Source organism: Prionailurus viverrinus, chromosome B4 (assembly GCF_022837055.1).
Source record: "Prionailurus viverrinus isolate Anna chromosome B4, UM_Priviv_1.0, whole genome shotgun sequence".
NCBI lineage: Eukaryota > Metazoa > Chordata > Mammalia > Carnivora > Felidae > Prionailurus > Prionailurus viverrinus.
The window spans coordinates 75,584,480-75,608,931 of record NC_062567.1 but is presented as its reverse complement, the minus strand read 5'-3'; the positions used below and the strand labels follow the sequence as shown (position 1 = coordinate 75,608,931).

The following is a 24,452-nucleotide window of genomic DNA, read 5'->3' as shown; positions in this document are numbered from 1 at the left end:
GGTACAGAGGATCTGAAGCAAGCACTGTGCTGATAGCAGAAAGCCTGATGCAGGGCTTGAACTCATGAACTGAACCGTGAGATCATGACCTGAGCCGACGTTGGACGCTTAACCGACTGAACCACCCAGGCTCCCTGGTTCCTTACCGTCTTGACATCCTGTCCTCATACTCCCTCGGGACGCCTTCCCTCTGCCCAGTCCGGGCCCTTCAGACAAACATAGATGAGGGAATGCTGTCTCGTCCAGGTACCACCTATGTTCCCTTAACCTCTCCACTTCTTCGTTTCTTCATCTGTGAAACAGGGACAGTGGCGAATGGCTCTCGGATATGCGGTGAGGCCTAAGCGGCCGATGGCTCTGGAAGTGTTCAGTACAGTACCAGTACGTAGAGGTGCTCTGGGATAGGGTCCCTCATCCTTTCCTTCAGGTACAGCTCCTGCCTCCACTGCCACCCCCCCCCCTCCATCTGCCAGTGGAAACCTTCCCTTGTCTCTGTGCACTGGCTACTCCTGCCCCATCCCCCACTTCTGAGCAGAGCGGTGGCCCCGGGCAGAGTGGGAGGAGAACCAGGGGACTCCGGGGCACGCCGCCACCATGCTGAGGAGATGGGGGCAGACGCAGAGAGCTCTGCAGGGACCTCAGACCAGAACTCCCATCTGCAGGGCTGGGTCACGACCTAGAATGGCATCCACTCTTGTCCCTGGGGTTATTGGGGACCGCTCTTCTGGCCTGGGGATGGGGAAGGGCTCCCACAGAGTCCCCCGAGGCACCGAAAGGACCAGGAGACTGGTGGGAGATGAAGGAGGGGAGGCAGGGCAGGGGAATACCAACCACACACTATTCCCCGTCCCTGCTCCCTTCCCATCCACCCCCATCCTCCACCAAACACGATCCCTGGGTTAATTTTTAGCATCGCAGCTCGTACATTAGTCACTCCCTGTCACCCACCTACACGGCAGGAGGCTGCTGTGCTGGTGCCGTCATCCCATCATCTGTGAGGTGGGATCCAGCCCCGCTCTGGGCACCCCCTCAGCCTCCTCCAGGAGCCCCTTCAGCCTGGGTGAGGGGTACCGACATCACCCCCAAGACATCCACCCCCTAGCCGCAGGGGAGGAGGGGAGGAACAGGCTGGTCAGAGAGAGGCTGGGTGTCCCTGCTAGGAGGCAAAAGCCGGGGAGGCCCCTGCAGACCCCGCCCCCAGTAAGGTGCTAGGCTCTGCCCAGGCAGCTGGTCTCCTGGCAGTCCCAGGCTCTGGGAACAAAGGTATGAGAGGGCCCCTCCCTTAGACCTGAGCCTCTAAGAGCTGCTGTTTGTCATGGCTGCAGAGCAGCTGTTCAAACAGGGAGCTTAGGGAGGCTCCATTTGCTTAATCAAATGTCTTCCCTTCCCCGGAACGAGGGAGGGCAGCGCGGCCAGGTGCAGGGACCCTGGCTGGAACTGACACCCAGCCCCAAAGGGACAGCAGGAGAGGGGCTCACAGTTGCCAGCATCAGCTGGAGCAGAGGTGGGGCCTCCTCACCACCCCTACCCCAGGGCTGAGAGCTGGGGAGGTGGCCAGTCAACCCTCTGCTGGCCTGGCCCCAAGGAAGCATTCCTGTTTATTGAGCACCTGCTGTGTACCACACCAGTGTTAGGCCCTGGAGGCACACTGTCCACAGGGCTGAGCTTCCTGCCTTAGGAAGGCAAAAGATCTATACAAAGGAAGTCAGTATAATCACCAACGGGGAGTTAAGTGTGGTAAAGAAAAGAAAATTAAATAAATTAGTAAATAACTAGAGGGCTCAAGATAAAGAATAATGAGGATAAAGAATAATGAGGAACTACTGATCTGATCTGGGAAAGCTGAGGAAGTGTTTAAGCTGAAGTCACTATGGAGGAATCAGTCTTGTAAAGAAGAGTGTCCAGGCAGAGAGCACAGCATAGGCAAAGGGCAGAGACAGGAAAGAGTTGGGCATATTTGAGGATTAGGACAGTGTGGCTTAAGCATGAGAAGTGACATGGAAGGAGAAACAATTTGAGCTTGAAGAGAGAGAGATAGGGACCTGACCCCCGAGGGCCTCCTACAAGGCATCCCAATACAATTGCAGAGGTTGTGCACTGCACAAAGGCTCCCAGTTGCCAAATTCTGGGACCTGCACGGCTGCTGTCAACTCAGAGGAAGGGATGCCTTGTTGTAATTTGTCTGCCCGGAGGGACGACATGTTATGGATAAGCATAGGAAGTAGTTTGGAATTTATTCTTTTATTCCAGGGGAAGCCATGATGGATTTTAAGCGAGGAGGGTTGTGATCTGATTTCCTTTTTGGAAAGATCACCCTCATACTAGGTGAAGGGATGGTCCAGGGGCAAGAGAGGAAGCAGGGGGCACATTCAAGTGCAGTGGGGCAGGAGGGGGAGGGTAGGAGGTGGCCTGGCCGGGGGGGGGGGGGGGGGGGGGGGAGGGTGCCACTTAGACCTCTTAAAGCCACCCCTTGCGTGCTGGTTACTGCCAGGGAGTAACAGTGGCATGGAGCCTCAAGTCTCAGGCCTAGCTCTGCTACTTACTCTCTGTCTGACCCTAGACAGGTCACTTGCCCTGGGTCACTTCAAAGAAAGGTGGCGTCCACCTCTTGGACATGCTGTGAGCACACATTATAGTTCTTGAGCTAGCATCTACTATGAGCTGGTATCAGGCATGAAATAAAGCAGCAGAGGAGACAGGAAAGGTCCCTGGGCTCTGCTACAAGGAGTGTATGTCGTAATAGAGAGAGGAGCCAGGCAAACACCAAAATCCCCCAAAGTCGAGACAGTTGTGGCTGGTCAGGAGTAGTATGACAGAAAAAGCCAGTGGAAGGTGTGACTGCATTTTGGACTGGGTGAGGAGGCCTTTGGGAGGCAGAGCGGAGTACTGAAGGGGCCGACTAGGAGAAGAGTGAATGCAGAGGCCTCCAGTGGATGGGGTCTGAAACATACCAGGTACAGCAAGGGAGCCAGAGCAGAAAGCGAGAAGGGAGACAAAATGAGGCAGGCAAGGGGGGCGCCTGGGTGGCTCAGTCGGTTAAGCGTCCGACTTCGGCTCAGGTCATGATCTCGCAGTCCGTGAGTTCGAGCCCCGCGTCTGGCTCTGTGCTGACAGCTCAGAGCCTGGAGCCTGTTTCCGATTCTGTGTCTCCCTCTCTCTCTGACCCTCCCCCATTCATGCTCTGTCTCTCCCTGTCTCAAAAAAATAAATAAATAAATAAACGTTAAAAAAAAAAAAAAAAAAATGAGGCAGGCAAGGGTCAGAGAACCCAGCATAGGAGTTAGAATCTTCTTGTAGGAATGCTGGGGAACCGCTGAGGAGTCCTAGAACAATGGAGTAGTCCCTGGTTAGGCCTGTCACAGGTTGGGTGGCTGGTTGCTAAGGTCTCTGTGGGAGACCCAGGCCCTGAGGGTTCCAGGCACCGGTTATTTATTTGCACAGGGATAGTTAAGGACTTTAGACAAGCCTTGGGCACCACCTGTTGTGGGTATTTGGGAAGGGAGGCTCCAGATACATTTAAACAAGAGGCCCAAGTTCTGAAGAGGGTGTGGGGCCTCTAGTTCAGGTTCATACATGTAAGTTAAAATCCACCAGACTGTTTCCCTGGCTGCAGGCTCCAAGCAAATAAGATGTAAAATATAGTGTGTGTGTGTGTGTGTGTGTGTGTGTTGGGGGAGGTGTTGGGGGGCAGGGTGTGTGTTTGAGTCAGAGCATGCGGGACCCCAATCCTGCCCCCCACCAGGCAGTCACCACGCTGACACAGATGCAAAAAACCATCAATTTTATACAGTTTGTGGTTCAGAAGCAACAATATGCAAAATGCTGGAACAGTCTGTGCTGCCCCCACCCAGCTGGACATGCCCATTCCTGTCCCCCAAGGGTTAGAGAACCCAGGACCCCTGCCCGGCAGGACCCAACTTAGTTATAGGCCCCTGGGAGGGGGCCAAGCCCTTAGGGGTCAAGGCCGGGAAGGAGGGGGACCAGCACCTTTGGCTGGTTAACTGGAACTCTGTATGTGTGTGGAGGGTGGGCGAGCGACCGGCCATCGGCCATTGCCGCCCCAGGCCAAGGGTGAGGAGCAAGTAAAGCTGAGGAGAGGGCTTCGTGGGACAGGGTTCCTCCCCTCCAGGGGAGTTGTTTCCCTGGACACCCCACAAGGCACTACTGACCCAGATGTAGGATGAATGCCCCCAAACCTCTCCCAACCCAAGCTCGCCTCCTTCTCCCTGCCCCGCCTCCCACTGTGGTTTAGGGGAGGAGGAGTAAAGGGTACTGGGGCCTGGGGTCAGCGGTCCGCAGAGGCAGCCAGGCACCGGCAGGCCAGATGGGGCCGGCAAGGACCCTCTCCCGCTGCTGCGCTGGGCTCCTGGGGTCCCCTCGGACCCGGCCCCCCGCCCCTTCCCCCCGCCCCCTTTTTGCACTGGCTGGAACGAATAAATAAATAAATACCTCCCCCGCCCGCCCCGCCCCTACAGCTGGCTCTCCTCCTCCTCCAGGGAGCGATTGAGTCCGGGGATGAACTTGAGCAGCCGCCGGCGGAAGCTGCGGTACTTGGCTTTGCGCAGGCCGGGGCCGCACAGGGCCTGCTCGCGGGCCTCAGTCCAGAGCGCGCCCGGCGCCCCGCCGCCGCCGCCGCCGCCCCCGCCGCCCCCGGGGCCCGCGCACCGCACGCTGGCGCTGCGGCTCAGCGCGGCCCGGGGCGCGGACGCCAGAGCCTCGGCGGGGCCCCGGCCCGGCGCGCGGGTGGGGGGCGGCGGCGGCGGGGCGGGCGGCTCGGCGCCCCCGAAGAAGCACGTGTGGTAGACGGCGTCGTCCGCGTCGCGCCCCGCCCGCCGCGCGCCCCCGCGGGGACCCCCGGGCGCGGCCAGCAGGGGGCCGAAGGGCAGCGAGCCCGGGAGCAGGCCCGCGCCATACAGGCAGGAGCGCACCGACTCCAATGTGTCATAAATGCTCGGGTCCTTCACCACCAGGCCTGCAGGGGCAGAAGACACGAGGAAGCGTTGTCAGAGGGCATGGAGAGGGGACCTCAGCTCCTTCCTGCTGAGCATCCGTGTGGCCCCTGGCCTAAGCCCCGCTTCCCTCCTCTGTAAAACAGGAATTATACACTCGAGTCCTTATGAGGACCACTGTGACACAAGAGCCCCGGAAGGCATTTGAAACGAGCTCACTGAGCCTCGCTATTCCTATCGGTAAAATGGAGACGATACTAACGCTCGCCTTCAGAAAGCTGTTGGGAGAAGGAACTAAAAATGTGTGTGCAGCGGCCCAGGGCAATATTGTACCCACAGCAGTAGCTCAACAAACTTTTCTTCACTTGGGAGAGGGAAGTAACCCACGAGTGCTGAGGGGGGAGCATGCATAGGGACATCAGTAGGGGTGAAAGGGACCCTTTGCACCCCCAATCTACTCACCGTGCACCAGCCGCTGCTCTTGGACCATTAGGGACCTGTATTCTCCCCACTTCTCATACAGGGTTTGCTGCAAGAGACACCCCCCGCCTCACTGTCAGGAGCTAAGCAAGAAACAAGCAGGAGGTGGGTATAGACGGAGGGATCAGGCAGTGCACAGAAGAAATCTGAAGGTTAAAAGCATATTCGGACAGGTAAATGAGCCCCTAAAAAAAGAGTGAGGGCCAGAGGGGCAGGAGCTTGGAAGAAGAGGGTGGAGGCTGGACGTTAACTGGGCTGCCCTACCTTTAGGTACTGCAGACGTGCCTCCAATTCAGCCTTCCGGATTGACGTCCCATACAGAGTTTCCAGCCTGAGGAGGTTGGGGAATTAAAGGCTAAGTGAGCCCACAGGGTGCGGACACACTGAGAGAAGCTGGGCTCAGGAACCCTCAGGACGGCAGCGTCCAGACATACCTGAGAACATTGCCAGACGCCTTAATGATGTCAACAATCTCTCGATGCCGGATACCTTCCACGTTCAGGCCATTAACGCTGGCGATGGTGTCCCCTGCCAGGCAGAGAGGGGGTGAGCTTGTGTTCCACGGGGCAGGATGGAAGAATTGCAGCCCCCTACCCTAGCCAGGAAGGGTAGGGGTAATACACAGAACGCTCCTGAATTCCCTCCTGCCACTCCTGATGGCTGTGTGGAAACCTTGTCCTGGCCCAGCGCCCCAGCATAGGGCCCTCATAGACCCAACACCTCCACTCCCCCCTCAGGAAACTGTCCCCAAAGGCTGAGCCCTCTCAGCAACCCTGGGTTGCCTGCCCCCAGAGTTGGTTGTTTCTGTCTGGCCCACAGGCTATCATGAGACCCAGCCGAGACAGGAAGGGGTCAGGGTGAGTAGCACCACGCTGAGAGCTAACAGTGGCCGCAGTCATGAGAGGCCTCAGCTTCTGACACCCTGTGCCGCTGCGGAACCTTCTGACTTCAGACAGGGCAAGCCACATTCTCTACGGGTCCATTTCCCATCTATAAAAAGGGCGTGTGATCCCTACTGTGGCTACTTCAGGGATCAGGAGGGAGAGTGAATACGAAACTATTTTGCAAAGTTGCAACATACCACTTGGCTACCGGGGGCTGCTGGTAAGTGGGCAAGGAGGTGAGGGCTTAGGGAAGAAAGTGGTGCTAGAAGGGGGCTTAGCTCTTGCAGTCTCAATCCCCTTCCTGGGGCCTGGGGACTCTAGATTTGGCTAATCCCAAGGGCCCCCAGTGGGGGCATCATTTCCTTGTTAGAGGACGTCACGCAGGTACCCCAGAGTTGGGCCGGGTCGGCACAGGAGAGGCCCTGATGTCCAGTATCCGAGCAGATCTAAGGGAATGTCGCCCCCTCCCCGGCTCCTGCACGGGCTGGGTTGCCAGACGGCCAGGAGACGAAACAGCAGCAGCGACATCTGCCATTTACCAGGTCCTGGCTCTGTGCCTAGGGAACCCCTAGGCATGTTAGTGCCCCCATTTTGCAGATGGGACTGCTCCATGTCACACAGTCAATGGCAAGTTTGCCTGGATCCCAAGCCCGCACTCTATCCATTCTTCTTGGCCTTCTCAAAACAGGAGGAGGAAAGGAAATGGGTTTCAGAAGCGATTTCTCACCCACTCTGCTTGGGAGCAAGGTCCTACCCTCTCCCCAGGGCCCTGTGTCCCAGGCTCGGGCCTCACCTGGTGTGAGCCCAGCCAGCTGGGCAGGGCTGGAGTCATGAACCCGGCAGACAAAGGTCACCATCTCCACCCGCTGCTCCTCTCGGTGGTGAAGGCCGTAAGTCTGTAACAGACAAGGGGCCCATCAGCCAGGGGTGTGGCAGGGCCCGGCCATCTGTCAGAGTGGCCTTCCAACCCTGCGCTCCCTCTGTGCCCAACTTCTCCCACCTGGATCTCAAAGCCGAAGGTCTGGTTCTCCTCCTTCTCCAAAGTCAGCACTTTCCTGCAAAGGGACACAGGGGCCATCTCATCAAGACTGTCAGGACTAAGAGGAGCTTGGCGGTCCCACAGCGTGGTCTTCCGCTGATGCCGGAGGTCTGCTCCAGAACATCCAGGCAGGGCTCACCGTCTCCAGCGCCAATTCAACTCTCCTCGCGGGTTGTCGGAATGCCCGTCCTGATCCCCGGCTGACCTCCGCCCCACGGAGCCGCGGAGACTCAATCTCGCCTCCAGTGGAGGCAGGCTCTGGAAATGGCTGGCCCCCGGAGGGAATGGGCTTCCCGAGTTTTTCAGCCACACCTCCAGCTTTCTAGTGAGCCCGAGAGACTAGCCGAGAGACTAGCCGACTAGCCGAGGCCCCACATTCGGCCCCAGCCCTGAGCCTCTCGGCTCCACAGCCTGGGGGAGAGGGCTGGCCCCACCCCCAGAGGCCAGTCACGAGGCTCGACCACAGCTGCTCCTCCCAGCTGCGACGGGCCAGCCCACCAGATGTGAGGCTGGGGGGGGGGGGGAGGGGAGCCTCGAGGCCGCCCCTTCCCGCACTGAAGGCCTGCCCACTGGACACAATGGTCTGGAGCGCCTCCAGATCCCCGCCTGCTGGGGGAGCCCAGAGTTTCCTCTGCCCACCCCCACCCCCTTCCTTCCCGCCCGGCCAGGGGCAGAGTGAAAGCAGCCTCCAAAGGCCCCTTCAAGTCTCAGCCGCTGAAAGGCCCTGGAGACCCAGGCCCGCAGCGCCCAGCCTGACCCAGATGCCCCTCAAATGCCGCACAGCAACTCCGGGCCCTGACTCCTCCCCACTGTAAACGCAGGCCTTTCCCCCCTCTGTGTGAGCTGGGGCGGGGAATAAGGTGACCCAAGTGCTGTGTTACCCCAGCGCGCTCTCGGGGTTTTCTGCAAGTGTTGGCGAACTTTTTCTGTAAAGGGCCAGAGAGTAAATATTTTGGGCTTTCTTTGTGGGCTCCATTCAGCCTCTGTCATACATTGTTCTGTTTTTATTTTTACAACCCTTTAGAAATATAAAAACAACTCTTAGCTCAAGGGCCAAACAGGCCAATCCGGCTGGCAGGCCGCAGTCAGCTGATCTATTTTAGAAGCCAGGCCCAAGTCTGCATGGGCCAGGGCCAGGGCCAGCACGAGGCCCGGGGTCAGGGCCTACTTCTTCCCCTCACCTCCGATGCTTCCTAAGAGGGCCGCCACAGGCTGGGACCAGCATAGGACTGGACTTCTGCAGGCAGGGCTGCCAGACTCAAGCAGCTGGACCCAGCTGGGCTGTGATCTGGGCCCCCGGAGCTCGCTGGGGCTGGGAGAACTCAGGGGAACCCGAAGGCTTCTGCTTCCTCCACTTCCCAGATCCAGATCTCCCCAGGGAGGGCTAACTGGCAGGGACTGCCGGTGGCATGAGGAACACCTGATGACTCAAAAGTCCCTACCTCCTTTCTCTGCCACCCCCTTAGCACAGCCCACACCCCCACCTGCCCCTCACTCCTAGCAAGGGAGCCGTGCAGAAAGGGTGGGAGAGTGACGCCCCCTGGGCTGACAGCGGTGTCGTGCTGCCCCCCCACCCCCATCCCCACCCCAGCACCTCACACTTTTGGACCAGGGCAGGGGCTGGGGTGCTGGTGACTCACCTCTGCTGTTCGGGACTCTGGCTGAGATTCTTCCAGCGGAATCCTGAGCCCTGCGGGGGAAGACAGAGGAAGGAGCAGGTGAGAGGGGAACTGTTCTTGAGCAGGTACTGAGAATCCTGTTCTGGGAGGTCCCTCCCCTGGGCTCCAGCCCTGGACCGTGCACCTCACTTCCTGCTGCCTGCCTGTCGGGTCCCAGTTCCACACCTGCTTTGCTGCCAGTGTAACTGTTTGCCCAGTACCACTCCAGCATCACTCCACAGTTCTCCCTAAGGCTCTACCCCATAACTGAGACTGTGGGGACACAACAGTCCTACCAGTTTCCAGATGCATGAACTTTAATGGTTCTGTGCTAGCTCCCAGGTTGGGAGGCAAGGGGGACTCATTAATCTGGATAGAATAGTCTCTGTCCTCAGGGCGTATGTCTGCAGGGCTCAGACCTCCCAAACCCGGCAAGCTGAGGCAGGGGCTCTTTCCAGAGGTTCCCCAAGAAGGGCTGGGGTCTCCTGGGCTTGCCTGTCAAGGTACTCCAGAGACCCGTGCCAGTCGGGCATGTCCTCCTAATTTCTCAGCCACAGACAGTGACTTGGGGGAGCTGCGGTCAGAGGCCCAAGCGTGGAGGGGCAGGCAATCCCAGCCTGAACATGGAAAGGCAGGGGACAGTGGGGCCAAGTCTCCTCCCCCAAAGTACAGGCTGTTTCAGGGAGCAACTGTGGATCCCAGCTGTAGGTGGCCAGCTACACCCACCTCCACCTGTGTCTCTCAACATTGCCATATATTTTGTTGCTCTCTGGGACAAAAGCAAAAAACACAGATCTCAAACTTGTCCTTAAGTCTCACTATACTTAGGAGAGAGATTAGGAGGTTTTGTTTGGTTGGCTGGGGGTGGGTGGGGGGGTGGTGACAGGGAATGTCAGAGCTGAGGGTTCCTGCCTCCCTAGGGCCCTTGAGAAACTAGTCTCTCTCCCTCCCTAAATTATTGGTCTTTGGGAGAAGCCATCCCAGGCCAGCCCTTGTCCTGTGTGCCCTCAACAGCCCAGGGCCTTCCTGGTCTGTGCCCTAGTTAACCCTCCCCCCAGGCTGCTCCAAGGCTAGGAAGTGAAGTGAGCCCTCTTTTCTCCAGAACCAAAGACCAGCCTCAGGGGTGAGGGGAGTTCCCAAATGGGCCAGGGTGGAAGGACTGGGCAGCATAGAGAGACCCCTTTGTCTTTCAACCCGATTTTCATAAAATGCAAATTCTCAACAAGCTGTTCATTGTGTGTGGTGGGGGGAAGCCAAGGGCCAGGGGAGGGGGGAACTGAGCGGGGAAGGCCACCCCCCCTCCTTAACCTGGGTCTTCTGTCCCCCTTTCTGAGCGCTCAGGTCCCCCCAGGCCAGAGGAAGAGCCTCGCGGAGGGGGAGACTCAGAGGGCGGGCGCGGCTCGCATCCTTCCTGCCCCGCGGGCGCCCTGCGACCCCTCCCACTGCGTCCGGTCCCAGAGAAGTCCCCGGAGCGGTAGCCTCGCGCCCCGCACCTCCGACGCAGGGCCAGGCGGCAGGCCCGGAGCCTAGCAATCCGAGCGTCCCCTCGGAAGGGTGAGCTCTCGGTTGTCCGCGGCGCTACACACTTTCTCGTCCACCCGCCTCTCCCCCCCGGGGGCTCTCGGACCCTCAACTCGTCCGGGAGAGCGGCGGGACCCCAGCTCTAGGCCTTCACGTTCCAAATGGAGAAGCCCAGGCTGGGGGCCTGGGGGCCTAGAGACACCTGAGCGGGGGGCGGGGGGGGGGGAGTAGGGGGCGGGGCACAGGGGTGTTGAGGGCAGCTGGAGCGAGTAGGAGAAGGGGGTGCTGGGGAGGAGTCGGGAAGGAGAGGAGCGAGACGCGACGGCGGCGCGTGGGGAGTGGGGAGCCGCCGAGATTGGGGGCGGCGTGGAGGCGGGGGCCGCGGCGCGGGGAGGCTTGCGCCTTCGGAGGAGGGGGCCCGGGAGACTGGCCGAAGGACAGCAGGTTCTGAAACGTGTCTGTGGGGAAGAGAGGGCTGGGGGGGGGGCGGGGAAAGTGGGGACCCGGTGGCCCCTGAGGAATATATTGTGGGGTCAGCGGGCATAGATGCGGGATGTTGAGGGGCTGAGCAGGTCTCGGGGCAGGGAGGGACAGCGGAGGGTACCTAGAGCTGGGGGCCACGGGAATTGGGGGGTGGGGACGCACCTTTCGGCGGGGCAGGGTGCCCCCGGACACGGCGAGCGCGCGATACAGCTCGGCCGGGTGATAGTCCTCCAGCGCCGCGTACAGCTCGTCCCCGGGGGCTCCGGGGCTGGCGGCTGCAGCACGGGGACCGGAGGCCGGGGTCGGGGCTGGAGCGGCGGGAGCGACTTCCGAGTCGGGAGCCCTGGCGGCGGGGTCCGGGGCGGCCGCCGCCTCCTCCTTCTGCTGCAGCTTCCTGAGTCGGCGTAGGGTCATGGCTCCGGCGCCCGGCGACCGGCGACCCTCGGTGAAGGCGCTCGCTCGGCGCGGCGGGAATACCAGCGGCTCGGAGATGCCAGCCGGGCGGGCGGCAGGTCGCTTCCCTTTATAGGATCGGCGAGCTGGGCGGGCTGGGGGGCGGGCTGGGGGGCGGGCGGGGAGCGGCCTCGGGTGGCCTCGCCCCTGGAGCGGCAGGCCCCGCCCCCAGGGGGGGCCGCTGCCCTGGAGCCCCGCCCACAGCGTCCGACACCCGGCCAGGCTGGGGAAAGTCTTGACCCGAATACCCGCTAGGGGAAAACCTAGCCCAGGAGGAGTGGGGCAGGGCATCCTGGGGCGGGGCCAGGGGTCTCCCGGATACCTGAAGAGGGGATGAGTGTGTGTGTGTGTGTGTGTGTGTGTGTGTGTGTGTATCTGTGAAGGGGCTTGTGCACGAGATTTGAAATGTAGAGATGGATGGCTTTGGAGATTCATGGAGAATCTGGTGGTGAGGGTACAGAAAGGGATCACTGTAAGGAGGTTGGGAGGCTCAGGGAAAGATTCTAAGAGATCCAGGGATCTGCAGGAGGCTTTAGGCAAGGGAAGAGTGGTGGCTGCGCTGTGCAGGGGGAAAAGGATGTACAGGGAGAAGGGTGAGATCCCTGAAGGAGGCTAGAGATAACCCTGAGCTGACTGTGCAGAACCCCCCCAGGAAGTGAGGGCCCGGGATCTCCCCTCTACACCGCTGCCCCAAAAGAGGTGAAAGGCTGCCTCCCCTTCTCTGTCAAGGGGAGAGGGAAGCGGTGGAAACCGGGGATCCCGTGGGCGTAGTTCTGGTGTGTCCCCTGGGAGAGTCTGGAGAGTGGCCCTCCTAGATAAACTTTCCCCCAGCTCCTGATGTTGGAGCTCAGATACCCCTTTTCCCAGCAGAAAGATCTTAACTGTGTGTTGACTCATGGAGAGGGGAATGTGCCTGAGCTGAGTGGGTGCTCAGGGTTGGGGGATGTGCTCAACCATTCTCTGACCCTGTCTTCGGGACCATCCCCCCCACCCCCCCACCCCCGCCCTGTGTTACCGTGGCTGCCAGGCAGTGGGAGAGACTGGAACAGCCCAGCTGAAGTCTCTGTCGTCAGTGGTGCCCAAATAAGAAGTGAGAGGAGGAAGTGGAAGGCCAGTCTTGGCGTCTAAAGAGCAGCTAGCCACCACAAGGCGTCAGCATCACAAGCTGGGGGCCTCCGCATCCCACCATTGGCCACTAAACAGAGGCTGGGGAGGTACAGTCCCCATCTGTCCCCTTCTCCTCCAGTCTTCCCAAATCTGTGTTATGCCTTTACAGCTGACATTTATTGAGCATTTACCATGGGCCGTGCACACCGTTCTGTGGGTGCTGTTACATACATGTATTAACTCATTTGGCCTTCGTAACAACCCTAGGAAATCGGTACCTCATGGATGAGGAAACTGAGGCCCAGGGAGGTTAAGTAACGTGCTCTAGGCCACTGAGTGCCAGAACGGAGGCTCAAAGCCAGGCAGCCCGGCACCAGAGCCTGCCATCCTAACCCCTATGTGATGCTGTCTGCTTCAGTTTCTCCTTCCCCCTACATTTATGCCCTGATCCATGCCGGGTACCGGCTGGGCACTGGGGCTACAGAGTCTATGGTCTGGTTATATATACATGTGCTGTGTTAGACGGGTGGCATGAACAGTCCAGAGAGGCAAGTGGCCACATCTGACAGGAAGGAAAGGCTGTCTCCTGTCTCGGTGCCCTGGTCTGTCTCAGTCGCTGTTCTTCCTTGTCTCCTTGACTCTGTCTTTCCCTCAGCCCCCCATCCCTGGGGCCCCAGCTCCTGCAGGAGCTATGGGTGGGAGGGGTCTGTGCCACCCCTCAGTAATTACACAAGTCCAGATGGCAGGATGCTTGTTGGGTGGGGGGCAGAGGGTAGACTGGGGGCTGCTGGGAGCCAAGAGCTGAGTCCCTTCCTCTCCCTCCTGCCACCTCCCCCTGGGCACCACCAAGTGGCCACCGGCTGAGGGGCCGAGGGGGTGTTGGTGGGGAAACATGGGACTCTATTGTGAAGCATCAGCACAGATGGACCCCTGGACCGTCTGCTGCCTGCTCCTGACAGACGGCATCTGGGGTGGGGGTGGGGGTGGGGGTGGGGATGGGGAGGAGAGCAAAGGCAGGGGAGGCAGTGGTTTGGTTTCTTTTCTCTTCACTCCTGTGCGTATCCCTGAAGAGACCAGCAAAAGGGCACCCTGTAGGATCCCTTGTGCGAAGGACCACCACCTTACCTATCCCAGGGATGACCTAAAGGACACCTCCTTGCCTGAAAGCTGGACAAGTGAACACCACGGGTGTCACGGCACCCGCGTCTAACAGCCCTGTTGAGACATTCCTCCTTCAGGGGCGCCTGCGTGGCTCCGTCGGTTTAGCGTCCAGCTCTTGATTTCAGCTCAAGTCACGATCTCACAGTTCATGTGATTGAGCCGCGTGTCAGGCTCTGCCGTCAGCGCGGCGGCTGCTTGGGATTCTCTTTCTCCCCCCACCTCTCTGCCCCTCCACCTGCTGGCATGTGTGGTCTCTCTCTCGAAATAAATAAACATTAAAAAAAAAAATAGACATTCCTCCTTCAGGTTTCCCCCTCTTCCAAGCAGAGCTCCGGAGAACCAGAGTAAGTGTGGGCCCAGGAAATGCAATTTCTGGGAGGCACGTGGCATGATTTCCTCCAGTCCTGGAATCCAAGAGCTGGAAAGGAAGGGCCTGCCCTGTGGCCTGGCAACAATACGACGTGGTCCAAGCACTCATTGAACACAGGAGGCAAACCGAGACCCGTGGGGGGGTAAGGATTGAGGCAGGACAGGCCCTAGTACCCACTAGACCCAAGGTCTCCGGCCTCCAGAGACTATTTAATTCAGCTGCTAGTTGCTCCCCTGAGAGTTCAGAGAGTTCAGAGATATGTATGTGTGCCTGCTTCCTTCTCCCAATCTCCTCACAGTCTCCAAGGAGGGGATGGGGGGCCCAGGATGCCACACTATGGGGTGGTGATGCCCTCTGGTGGCCGTGGGTCTCTGGGTGGAAAATCTTCAAACCAGAGTGAAGGGCTGTCTGGCTCGTGCCTGGCTCCACTCGGGATCTGAGTGGGGTTTAGGGAATCCCCCACATCTCCTCTCCTGCGCAGGAGGGTCCGTGTCCCACTGAGATGCCAAGCTCCCCTTCGGTCACAGAGTTCCGGAGTCTCACCGCTGGCCCAGTTAGGAAGTTGTGTTTTTGATCTCCACCAGGGCTGCCGGACTGCAGGTGAAGTTCAACAAGGAGAGGGCGGACAGCTGGAGGGGCCTCCTCTGTGCAAGAGTCTCCACACGCCAGACACACGAGGTCGCTGGCGCTTTGCCTTTTCCCACCCTCCGCGACTTCCTCCTAAGCTCTTGCATGGCATCTGCTCCCCCCATCCTATCTTCCGCGGCTCCTTAAAGCTCGGGGGTGGAGGGGAGGGTGGGGAGGAGCGTGCTGCACACGCTGCCTGCCTGCTGGGACACCTCTCTCTGGGAGGCCTCCTTGCAAAAGCCCCATGACTCTGGCCCCTCAGACATCTGCACTCAATCTGTGGCTCATCCCGAGCCAGTCTGTGTTTGAGAAGAGCTCCCCAGCTTTTCCTCCGTTCGCTCCAGTTGCCCTGGCTCTTAGCTCTTGGGATAGGGCTCGCTGTGGCGTGGGCTTGCCTAATGGACAAGGTCTGCGGAAGACCCCTCCCCTTTGGGACGAGCCCCGGCCTGGATACCTAACAGTCAACAGTGCCCGGTGGAGGAAGTGGGGAGAGCCGAGTCTTGTCCCCACCGTTGTGCTCCGTGTGCTAGAGCTCTAGGGTGCCATCAGGAAGCCGGGGCACTTAGGGCGAGAGCTCCGGCAGCTCAGGCCCCTCTGCAGTCTAGCTCGATGTCCGCTCCAGCATCATCGTTTGCTTCCAGAACGGGGAGAATGAATAATAAATAGCGCGCTGGGATTCCCCTCTGGGTACTGCTGCTGCTCCTAAGCTGGGGAACTGGGAGAGAGAGGGCCTGGGACTCAGCTGGCGCTCTGGTCAGGAATGAGGGGCTGGGCCCCCAGTTGCATGACACAGAGGGAGGCACAGACAGCCGGTGGGCAGCTGACTGGGCAGGGAGTGGTTGTTTTTCCTAATGGCGCCTATTGCCCAACAGTTTCCACTGGATAGTGTCTGTGTGTGGTGCTGGGGCCCAGGGGAGCCCGGCAGCAGGATCTGGCACAGCCCAAAGAGCCGATTCTAGGGGGTCTGGGAGTAAGGGCAAAGCAGATATGGTAGTTTGTTTATGTTGGAGACGGGTGGCCTCTGGGCCTAGTGTGGCCCAGAGGCCTGGGACCACCTTGCCTCTTGGGTGGGGAGGACGGGGTGTCCCCAGCTATGTAAACAGGAGAGATTGACAGAAGAAGGGAGGGTTAGCCCCCCAGCCTGCCTCACAGCACCCATGTGCTACTTACTCCTAGGACACAGGGCACGTGTTATTTTACCTGCCTTGCTCGTTTCAGAGCACGTACAGTGAGAAACAGAAAACAACTGTTCTTGGGGAGCCTGGGTGGCTCAGTGGGTTGAGCGTCGGACTCGGCTCAGGTCATGATCTCACAGCTCATGGGTTCGAGCCCCGCATCCGGCTCTGCGCTGACAGCTCAGAGCCTGGAGCCTGCTTCCGATTCTGTGTCTCCCTCTCTCTCTGCCCCGCCCGCACCAGCGCGCACGGGCATGCTTTCTCTCAAAAATAAACATTAAAAAAAATTTTTTTTAAGGGAAGAAAAAAACACATGCACAACAGTTCTTAGGGCCCCAGATACCCCAGTCCTCCGCCCTCTTGGCAAACACAGTTGCTCTGGTGGCTCGTCCCTGGTTCCCTCCCCAGGAGACAGGGTTGTGCACCCAACTATGGTTCTCCCATTGACTCCAAACTGAAGCTGGCTCCCCTCTTTCCCTGCCTGTTCACAGGTGATCATGCCCCAAATTTGTGCGTTCTCCCATGGTCTCTCCCTGCCCTCCAGCTGTCCCTGTGCCACCACCACAGCGGTTGCCTCCCGAAGTCTGCACTGTGATCATCCCAAACACAAACAGGATCGCTTCCCCCCCACCCACCCCCGCCCCGCCCCTGCTAAAACCCACCAATGGCCTATTCCCTCCATCAGGAATCAGGAACCCCACAGAGGTTTTAACTTAAGGGCGGTTCCACATACTCATGCTATAGAGGACAATTTGGAGATCAAGTCCAGACTCAAGAGGAAAAAGTGCTGATTTGCACAGGCTGAGGCAGCTGTCACAGGACAAGTGATGGCACTGGTGGCCCCCAGGATGAAGTCTTATTTCCTCAGTACGTGACAGCCCCCACGGACTCCCTCATTGCGGCTCTGGCTCCCTTGCCTCTAGCCTTAGCTGAGGACATCTGTGGTTCTTGAAGGGTGACACACGTTTTGATTAAAACCCTCTCCTCCTCTCCTCTGCCAGCAGGCCAACACCTACAACAAAATAGAGATGTCACCTCCCTTGACCCCAACCCACTGGCGGTCCTATGCTCGCAGGACGTCCTGTATCTGTCCCTATCCTAGCATGTACTTCACCCCATTGTGGTTATCTACATGCCAGTCCGTTCTGCTAGTTTGGGAGCCCCTGGAGGGCAGGGGTGCCTCCTTTCTTTCCCCAGGCACCTGGTGTAGGCTTCCATGATACGTTACGTATAATTCTATAACGGGACTTGCCAGAATCTGCCTTATTGTCCTCTCTGTACAAACCCTCTCTCTGTCTTGAAGGGCAAGGACCACAGACTGCATTCCGCCTGCTTTATACATTTAGGGTTGCTCAACAAATTAAAGAGAGCCTAGGCCATCCAATTGTTCCTTAAACCTTCCCACCCCATTAGCACCCATCCTTGGTTCCCAAGGAGCATTCCTAGAGGGACCCACGGCTCTCTGCCATATTCCTTAAGTCCCATCCTGTCGGACCAGGGGATGCTCAACGACTTCCGGCGCATGGTGCTGTTTGAGTAAACACGTCTAGATGTTGCTATGAAGGTATGTTTTAGATGTGATTAACATTTCAATCCGCAGATTCTGAGGAAAGCAGATTACCCTCGGTAACACGGATGGGCCTCATCCAATCAGTTGAAGGCCCTAAAAAACCCTGCAGTTGGGGCGCCTGGGTGGCGCAGTCGGTTAAGCGTCCGACTTCAGCCAGGTCACGATCTCGCGGTCCGGGAGTTCGAGCCCCGCGTCGGGCTCTGGGCTGATGGCTCAGAGCCAGGAGCCTGTTTCCGATTCTGTGTCTCCCTCTCTCTCTGCCCCTCCCCCGTTCAAGCTCTGTCTCTCTCTGTCCCAAAAATAAATAAACGTTGAAAAAAAAATTAAAAAAAAAAAAAAAAACAACCCTGCAGTTCCCTGAGGAAGAAGGAATTCTGCCTCCAGACTGCCTTTGGACTCAAGACTGCACCATCAACTCTTCCCTGCATCTCTAGCTGTCGGCTTGATTTGAAACTTGCCAGCCTCCACAGTCAAGTGAGTCAATTCCTTGAACGATCCCTCCATCCGTCCACCCTATTGGTTCTGCTCCTCGGGAGAACCCCAGTACACCATTCCAGGCTTGATCCAAAGCCTCCCCCCTTCAGGCCACCTTCATTATGCATCCCCCCTAAGTTCCTGAGTGCCTCCTCAATTCTACTTTACCCTTCATTCTGTTTTGGTCCTATTTAGCAAGCACGTTCTCCGGACTGTAAACCTCAGAGGACATGACCTGCCAGGGACAAAAATTTAAGAGGTGTGAAAAAAAACCCAAGTGAGACATTATTCCAAAGAATTCAGGTCTCCTGTGTCACAGGGGCCTTGCAAAGGTGAAACAGTGTTGGTAACCTTCAAGGCACACAAAGAGGTACCAGCAAAGTTGCCCTTCTGATGTTCAGAATGGTGCAGGTGAAGCTGCAATCCATAGCCTGGTGGATTTTCGATCCACGCCTGGCAAGATGACTGATCCGTCACAGGATGGCTTTTTAACGGGGTTGAGATTCACTACGAGCCACCACATCTTTTTCAACAGAGAGCTTCAACAGCCACAATACCTTGTCACTTCAGAGACACCTGGATTTCTGCAGCTATCTTTGTCCATAAATGAATTATGGCTAGGGCACAAGGACAATTTAATTAGCAGCTGATCCGGGTTATTGGGCTATGTGCCAAACTTCAAGCCAACTTCTTAGAGGTGAGTTACTTTTCTCCAGCCCGACAGTCTCAGATGAGAGAACAATGGAAAACTGTGGATAACCGTCAGAATTTTTTTTAGATTATTTATTATTAAATTAATTAATTTATTTATTGAGAGAGAGAGGTGGGGAGGGGCAGTGAGAGGCAGAGAGGGGGAGAGAGAGACAGAGAGAGAGAGAGAGAGAGAGAGAGAGAGAGAGAAGCCCAAGCAGGCTCTACACTGTCAGTGCAGAGCCCGACACAGGACTTGAACCCACGAACTGAGATTGTGACCTGAGCCGAAATCAAGAGTCGGACGCTTAACTGAGCCACCCAGGTGCCCCTAGATTTTAAGTAATCTCTACACTCAGTGGGGAGCTCGACCTTGTAACCCCAGGAGTCACATGCTCTACCGACTGAACCAGCCAGGTGCCCCAACAGTCAGAATTTTTAAATACTGACAGGCTGGGAGCAACGAGCACACTCTCTGATAAATTTAACAGGGTAAACATATAAGGTCTTGCACTTGAGTTCAAAATACCAACTTCCCATACATGGGCTGAAGGACAAGGCGGCTGGGCTTTCCTCAGCCCATGAGATGCAGTCCTGGGGTCCTCGGATATGACCCGCAGGAGTCAGGCACAGTCTGGGATTCGTATCCCAGCCTGTGCTTTCAGTTACTGCCTGGATGGAATGTCGTGTGCCCTCCCGGCCCCAGGCTCTAGCTGGGTTCAGTGGGGAAAGTGGGGAAGCAGCTGGCCCGGGGGGGGGGGGGGGGGGGGGGGGGGGGGGGCGGTGGGACATGGGACCGTGCAGGCGGGAAGGTGCAGACGGCTTAGGGACTGCAGCCTGGGACGAGACACCCTGGACCCAAGGTCTTTTCCACCCTGTGAGCTACACTGACAATTTATCAACTTCTCCGACCCTCCTCCGTTCCTAATCTGTAAAGACAGGATAATAATGCTGTTTGAGGATTGGAGCAGTTAATATACACAGATCAACTCTGGGTTCATTGCTTAGCCACACAGTAAGTTTTCAATAATGCTAACTAATGTTAACTGAAGGGACCTTATATGGAAGAGAAAGGGACCTCTCTCAACCACCTGTGGAGAAGTCACCTGGAGGCTTCCGGTTCCACAGAGGAGGGGCCTGCTACCGAGCAGATGGCCTGCGGGTGAAGGCGTGGGCCTGCCAGCATGGGGAGGATGCTGCAGGGGAGTCCAGTGCCCGATGCCGAGGGACTAGGCGGCCTCTAGGGTCCCGGCTAAACTTGAGCTTCTGCGCCTCTAGGACTCGCTATCCTGGGTTCCCGCGGCCGAGAGGAGGAAAGATCTGCCCCGCCACCCACACACTGAAAAGACGACGAAGCACGGAAGACTCCCACCTCAAATCACCCGAGTCCCCCGAGATTCTCATTTATTCTCCAATCTACAAGGGGAGAAGCAGGAATCTGAGCAGGACTCTTAGGCAGCCTTCAAGGCTAGGTGGCTGCTGACACACCAGGATCGAGATCCTCTTTTGTACAGAGAAAAAAATGCTGAAAGACAAAGGCAGACACAGACAAAGCCCAAGAAAACGTGTGTGGTTTGCGCCACCCCCCACCCCCACCCCCCTGCCCTGCACACTCCAGGCCAGGCCGCTCCCGGTGTTTCAGGGAGGGGAGACCCTGCACTCAGACTGGCTCCTCTTCTGATGCGACCTGCTTCGACATGCTGTCGTCATTCCGGCCAACGAGGAAGGCAGCAAGGCCACCTCAGCACATGTCTGCTCCCTTCCCCGCTCCCCTGACAAGAGCTGGGCGGTCAGTCTACACACATGGAAGACAGAGGGCACCAAAAAGCTCTGTGAATAAAACTTTAATAATGTACAGCAGAAATTGGACAGGCTCATTCTTATATTAAAACAAAAGATTTCCTATATTACAACTTATTTACATTTGCATACTGAAGAGGTAAAGTGTCTAAGTGGCTATTTTACAGTCCTTTCTAATAAAATGTACAAAAACAAACAGAAGTACCGAGAATGCCGTTCGGGGGCCTTGATGGCGACGTAAGAACGGGCTTTGACTTGGTCTGTGAATCCAGAATCCAGAGGTGTAGGTAGCCCTACGGATCAGGGTTAGTTAGCCCCAGGGGCCAAACACCACGGCTTTAGGCTTTAGTTTCTCCCCAACTCTCTAACTCCTAACCCTTGGTGTTAAGAGCGATGGGGACAGGGGTGGGAGCTTCCCAAAAAACTGCTCAGTCTTCCCCGAGGTGTGGTGAGGCCAGGAGGTCCCCCTGGGGAGAGGGCTAGAGGCTTGGGAGTCCCTGGGTCGAGGAGTGTTGGCAGATCCCAGAGGCTGGTTGTGACCGGGGCACAGGAGTCTAAGTTCCATTACCACCCACACCCTGCCTGGGTCTGCTGCAGAGCAGGTAGGTGGGGGTCAGCAGGGCTGGGGAAAGAAGGTCCCCCTAATGACACCATTGGTATTCAAGGGAAATTAGTCAGTAGCCAGCAAACTGGCCCAAAGGGTGAGGCGAAGATCTCCTTTAACGCAAGGGAAGAAGCAACACATCAGGAAAATAAATAGGAAGACCGGGAGCATCTGGGAGACCCGTGTAAGCAGGGAGAGGCGTGCCCCTCCTCCACAAGCTTTGGCAGAGAATCACTGGGCTGGAGGCAGGCATGCTCTCAGGCTGCAGACATCATATGCCTCCCCTGGGGGCAGGAAGGGGGCTCAGAATGAATGCAGTAATTTAGGGTCTCACTGCCCACTGCAGGGCTCTTTGGGGGTATGGAGGGATCCTGGTCCTTGGTGGTCTTTTCTAAGAGCAATCATTCCAGGCTCAAAAGGCTCTCAGAACCAACGGTACAAACTTCTGGTCTTGAAACAGGCACCCACTAACTTGAATCGGCAACTTCTTCAGTGTTCCAAGAGTAGGACCCAAGCCTGTCTTGCTCACATACGTATTCCAAGTGCCCAGCACAGTGCCTGACACACAACAGGTACGCAGCAAACATCTGTTGAGTAAATGCCTGGAGGAGAAGGCGCAACTGGCTGGACAATGCACAAAAGGCCAGGGCCCTGAAGCAAAAACCACTCACAGAATTGAGGGGTGGGGGGCACAGTGCAAGAGAGACTAACCTCCAGGGCAAAGAGGGAAAACTCTCGCTGCTCGGTGGGAACAGGCTCAGGTGCAAGGACAAACATTTCCAGTGTGACTGAGCTATGTGCGCTTGATTGGAGCATTTTTTTTTTTTTGTGGTTGTTTTGTAGCAATTTCTTTAAAAACAAAGAGGTAATCATCACATAGAGATGGTTTTCCTTTTATAAAAACTTAACAATATTAAAAAAAGTTAAAATTCAGACCTTTCCAATAAAATTAAAAAAAAAGAAAAAAGAAGAGAAAAGGAAAGGAAAAAGAAAAAAGAAAAGAAAAGAAAAGAAAAGAAAAGAAAAGAAAAGAAAAGAAAAAACAAACCACTCCAGTTAAAAGTTATGGCTTCAAAGTTATTATATACCTAAGATACGCTGACCAAACCACCACCCATAACCGTGCTTCTAGACATCATTAAATACTATACTCAGGTTAAAATAACAGGTTTGGCTCGGGCTTTTCCCTTTCACAGGCCCCTGAAGTGGGTACGTGTCTCCCATCTCCCCTCCACCGCGATCAGATAATCCAGTAAAAGACCCATGCAGATGCCTCCCTCCCACCCCGACTCCCCCCCCCCCACTGCTTGCCCCCCCTTCCCCTTCCCCACCCTAAACCCATCACCACCAAAAATATACACTGCTGTTTCCAGAATCTGGGATATGAAAGACAGATGTGACATTCCAATGTGAGTCCCAGGATCAGGGCCTCAAGTCCCTTGGCCCTTCTTGATGCTGTTGAGGATGATGCCCTTGGGCTGGCTCATTTCCCACGGTTGCCGCTGACCACAACACCCGAGACTTCCACTGAGATTCTTTCCCTGCCCACCCCCGCCCGTCCCTGCCTCACATTTGGACCCAAAAATCTCCCCCGCCTGCCACGGACAACCGGGCCAGCTTTGGTTCCACGGTCTGAAATGGAGGTGCCGACACATGGGCGGGCGGAGCAGCCTGCTGGGAAGGGGGTCCCGCCGTGGCGTGGGGGTTCTGGGGGGAAGGGGCCAGGAGAGAGACCTTCAGGAAGGGCACCAGGGAGACTAGACGCTGCTCACTACCAAACAGAGGCACCAGCACGCAGAGACGGCATGACAACCACACCCCCGACCTGCACATGCACAGAAAGCTCAAGCAGGTAAGTGCGCACCTACAGACACACACATACACACACACGTGTAAGGGCGTGGCACGGACCAGGCACAACAGGGGACGCACCTCGGCACATGCACACACGGCTGGACAGACAGGCGGCAGGCCCCGCCTCCACTGGCGGTCCCTCCGGAGGCCCGCGTGAGACAGGAGGGGAGCCCGGGGCCCAGAGCTGCCCGTGTCAGGGGCTGTACTCGTGGCTCCTCTGGGCCACCGCAAAGCGCCGCCCGCCCCGGCGGAGCTGGTCCCTGGAGGACACCGTCGGTGCTGTTCAGCAATGGCGACACGCGGCTCCCCCCAGGGTCCTCTCGGGGGGGGGGGGGGGGGGGGGGGGGGGGGCCCGTCGCCACCCTGGCTATCCGCCAGACGCACCGGGTTTTGTGGGACTTCCCACTACAGCCAGTTCGAGTTGTGGCATCGAGTTCTCCACACCATCCGCTCTCAGAGTCTCCGTGCCGTTAGGAGGTAAATATAAAAGGTGTCTGTGTCTCAAACCCAACATGGGAGTGAGGGAGTCTCCCGGGCTCTGTCCCTCTTTGGGACCAGGGCTCCTGGCCACCGAGGGCTGGGCAGAAACGAGAGGTAGGCCTCCGTCGTACGCTCAACGCGGCAGCTATGTGTAGTTCCCGCTGCCAGGGCTGCGTGTGGGGAGGGAGAGGTTTAGATCTTCACGTCTTCCTGCACGCTGAGCTGTGAGAGGGTCTTCTTAATGCGCAGGGCAGTCAGGCGGGCCGCGCCGTTGGCGTACCAGCACTCTCGCATCATCTTCCCCATGACCCGCAGTGCCTGCACGGAGACCCGGAGACCCGGAGGCCGCGTCAGCCGGACCCCGCCCCGGGAGGCCCTCCTGGCCTCGCTCCACCTCGCCTCTCAGCAGAGCCTGGCACCATCTCCCCTCCCCTCTGAGCCCGGGGAGCGCTCTGCGAGCCTCTGTCTCCCCTCGGCCCTCCCTTCCTCGGGGACCAGGAGAAAGGGGAGGACTGGCCCGCGAGTGCAGCCAGCCGGCCCACCATCGGGGTACTCCGGACGGGGGTACCCGAAGTAGCCTGTGCTCACTTCTCTCAGGTCTGAGAATCCGTTTGTACGCTTCCGTACTAACTGTGTTCTTTGAAGGAGCGCGTGAAGCAGGCACACCAGGAATGCGCCTGGGTGCAAGCAAGCACACGGCCGGAATCCCGGGGCTCATGTGCACGGACGGGATGGGGGTGGGGAAGAAGCAGGACAGGAGCCCCTAAAAAGCAATCCAGTCAGAGGCGGAAAGCCACACGGCCACCGCCTGGACCACACGGGCGACCACTGTGGTCAGGCCAAGAGATGGATTTGGAAGGCCACCTATGGACCTCTACCAGTGACCGAGGGCGACAAAGGTCCCTGATTGCTGTCCTAGGCCAGTGGTTTTCAAAATTTCAAAAACTGACTGAAGAGGTTGTGGGATGGGGGAAGCTGAAGACCAGTTCTCTCAGCTTCACAACTCCTCCTCTGAAACCCTGACCTGAGGGCTCCAAGGAACATTTTGGAAAATGCTGCTCTATTATGCGACG

At 57.6% G+C, this 24,452-nt stretch overlaps 2 protein-coding genes and 1 long non-coding RNA gene across 8 annotated transcripts in view; 1 reads left to right on the top strand and 2 right to left on the bottom strand.

The window, feature by feature from the left end:
* Positions 1-4,447: 4,447 nt before the first annotated feature.
* Positions 4,448-11,533, bottom strand: TAMALIN (trafficking regulator and scaffold protein tamalin). 3 transcript variants are annotated; one of them, XM_047866244.1, is made up of 9 exons: positions 11,177-11,530; positions 8,993-9,042; positions 7,314-7,368; positions 7,107-7,209; positions 5,864-5,957; positions 5,694-5,760; positions 5,412-5,478; positions 4,786-4,972; positions 4,449-4,626 (listed from the first exon to the last, which is right to left on the bottom strand). In XM_047866244.1, exons 1-9 carry the CDS (start codon positions 11,426-11,428, stop codon positions 4,470-4,472), a joined length of 1,032 nt encoding a protein of 343 aa, XP_047722200.1. In that variant the 5' UTR covers positions 11,429-11,530; the 3' UTR covers positions 4,449-4,469. The 3 variants fall into 3 exon arrangements, with proteins under 3 accessions (XP_047722201.1, XP_047722200.1, XP_047722199.1); XM_047866243.1 differs by having other exon boundaries at positions 4,449-4,972; positions 11,177-11,533; XM_047866245.1 differs by lacking the exons at positions 8,993-9,042; positions 11,177-11,530 and adding an exon at positions 7,492-7,684 and having other exon boundaries at positions 4,448-4,972.
* A 95-nt stretch (positions 11,534-11,628) lies between these two features.
* LOC125170082 (uncharacterized) lies at positions 11,629-20,477 on the top strand. The gene is made up of 4 exons (XR_007153890.1): positions 11,629-14,783; positions 17,831-17,951; positions 18,147-18,648; positions 19,920-20,477. It is a non-coding gene; the product is annotated as an uncharacterized LOC125170082 (long non-coding RNA).
* Positions 20,471-24,452, bottom strand: part of ACVR1B (activin A receptor type 1B) — a 34,905-nt gene continuing 30,923 nt past the window's right edge. For all 4 annotated transcript variants that reach the window (XM_047866242.1, XM_047866239.1, XM_047866241.1 and 1 more), the window contains one exon: positions 20,471-23,697. In XM_047866242.1, the coding sequence (XP_047722198.1) occupies positions 23,572-23,697 (126 nt within the window). In that variant the 3' untranslated portion in view covers positions 20,471-23,571. The remainder of the gene's footprint in view (positions 23,698-24,452) is intronic.

Coding starts and splice junctions, on each gene's coding strand:
- TAMALIN (XM_047866243.1), bottom strand. CDS start 11,428: ATGACCCTACGCCGACTCAGGAAGCTGCAGCAGAAGGAGGAGGCGGCG. Junction 7,210..7,313: donor CCTTCGGCTTTGAGATCCAG/GTGGGAGAAGTT, acceptor TGTCTGTTACAG/ACTTACGGCCTTCACCACCG. Junction 5,479..5,693: donor CACGTCTGCAGTACCTAAAG/GTAGGGCAGCCC, acceptor TGTCTCTTGCAG/CAAACCCTGTATGAGAAGTG.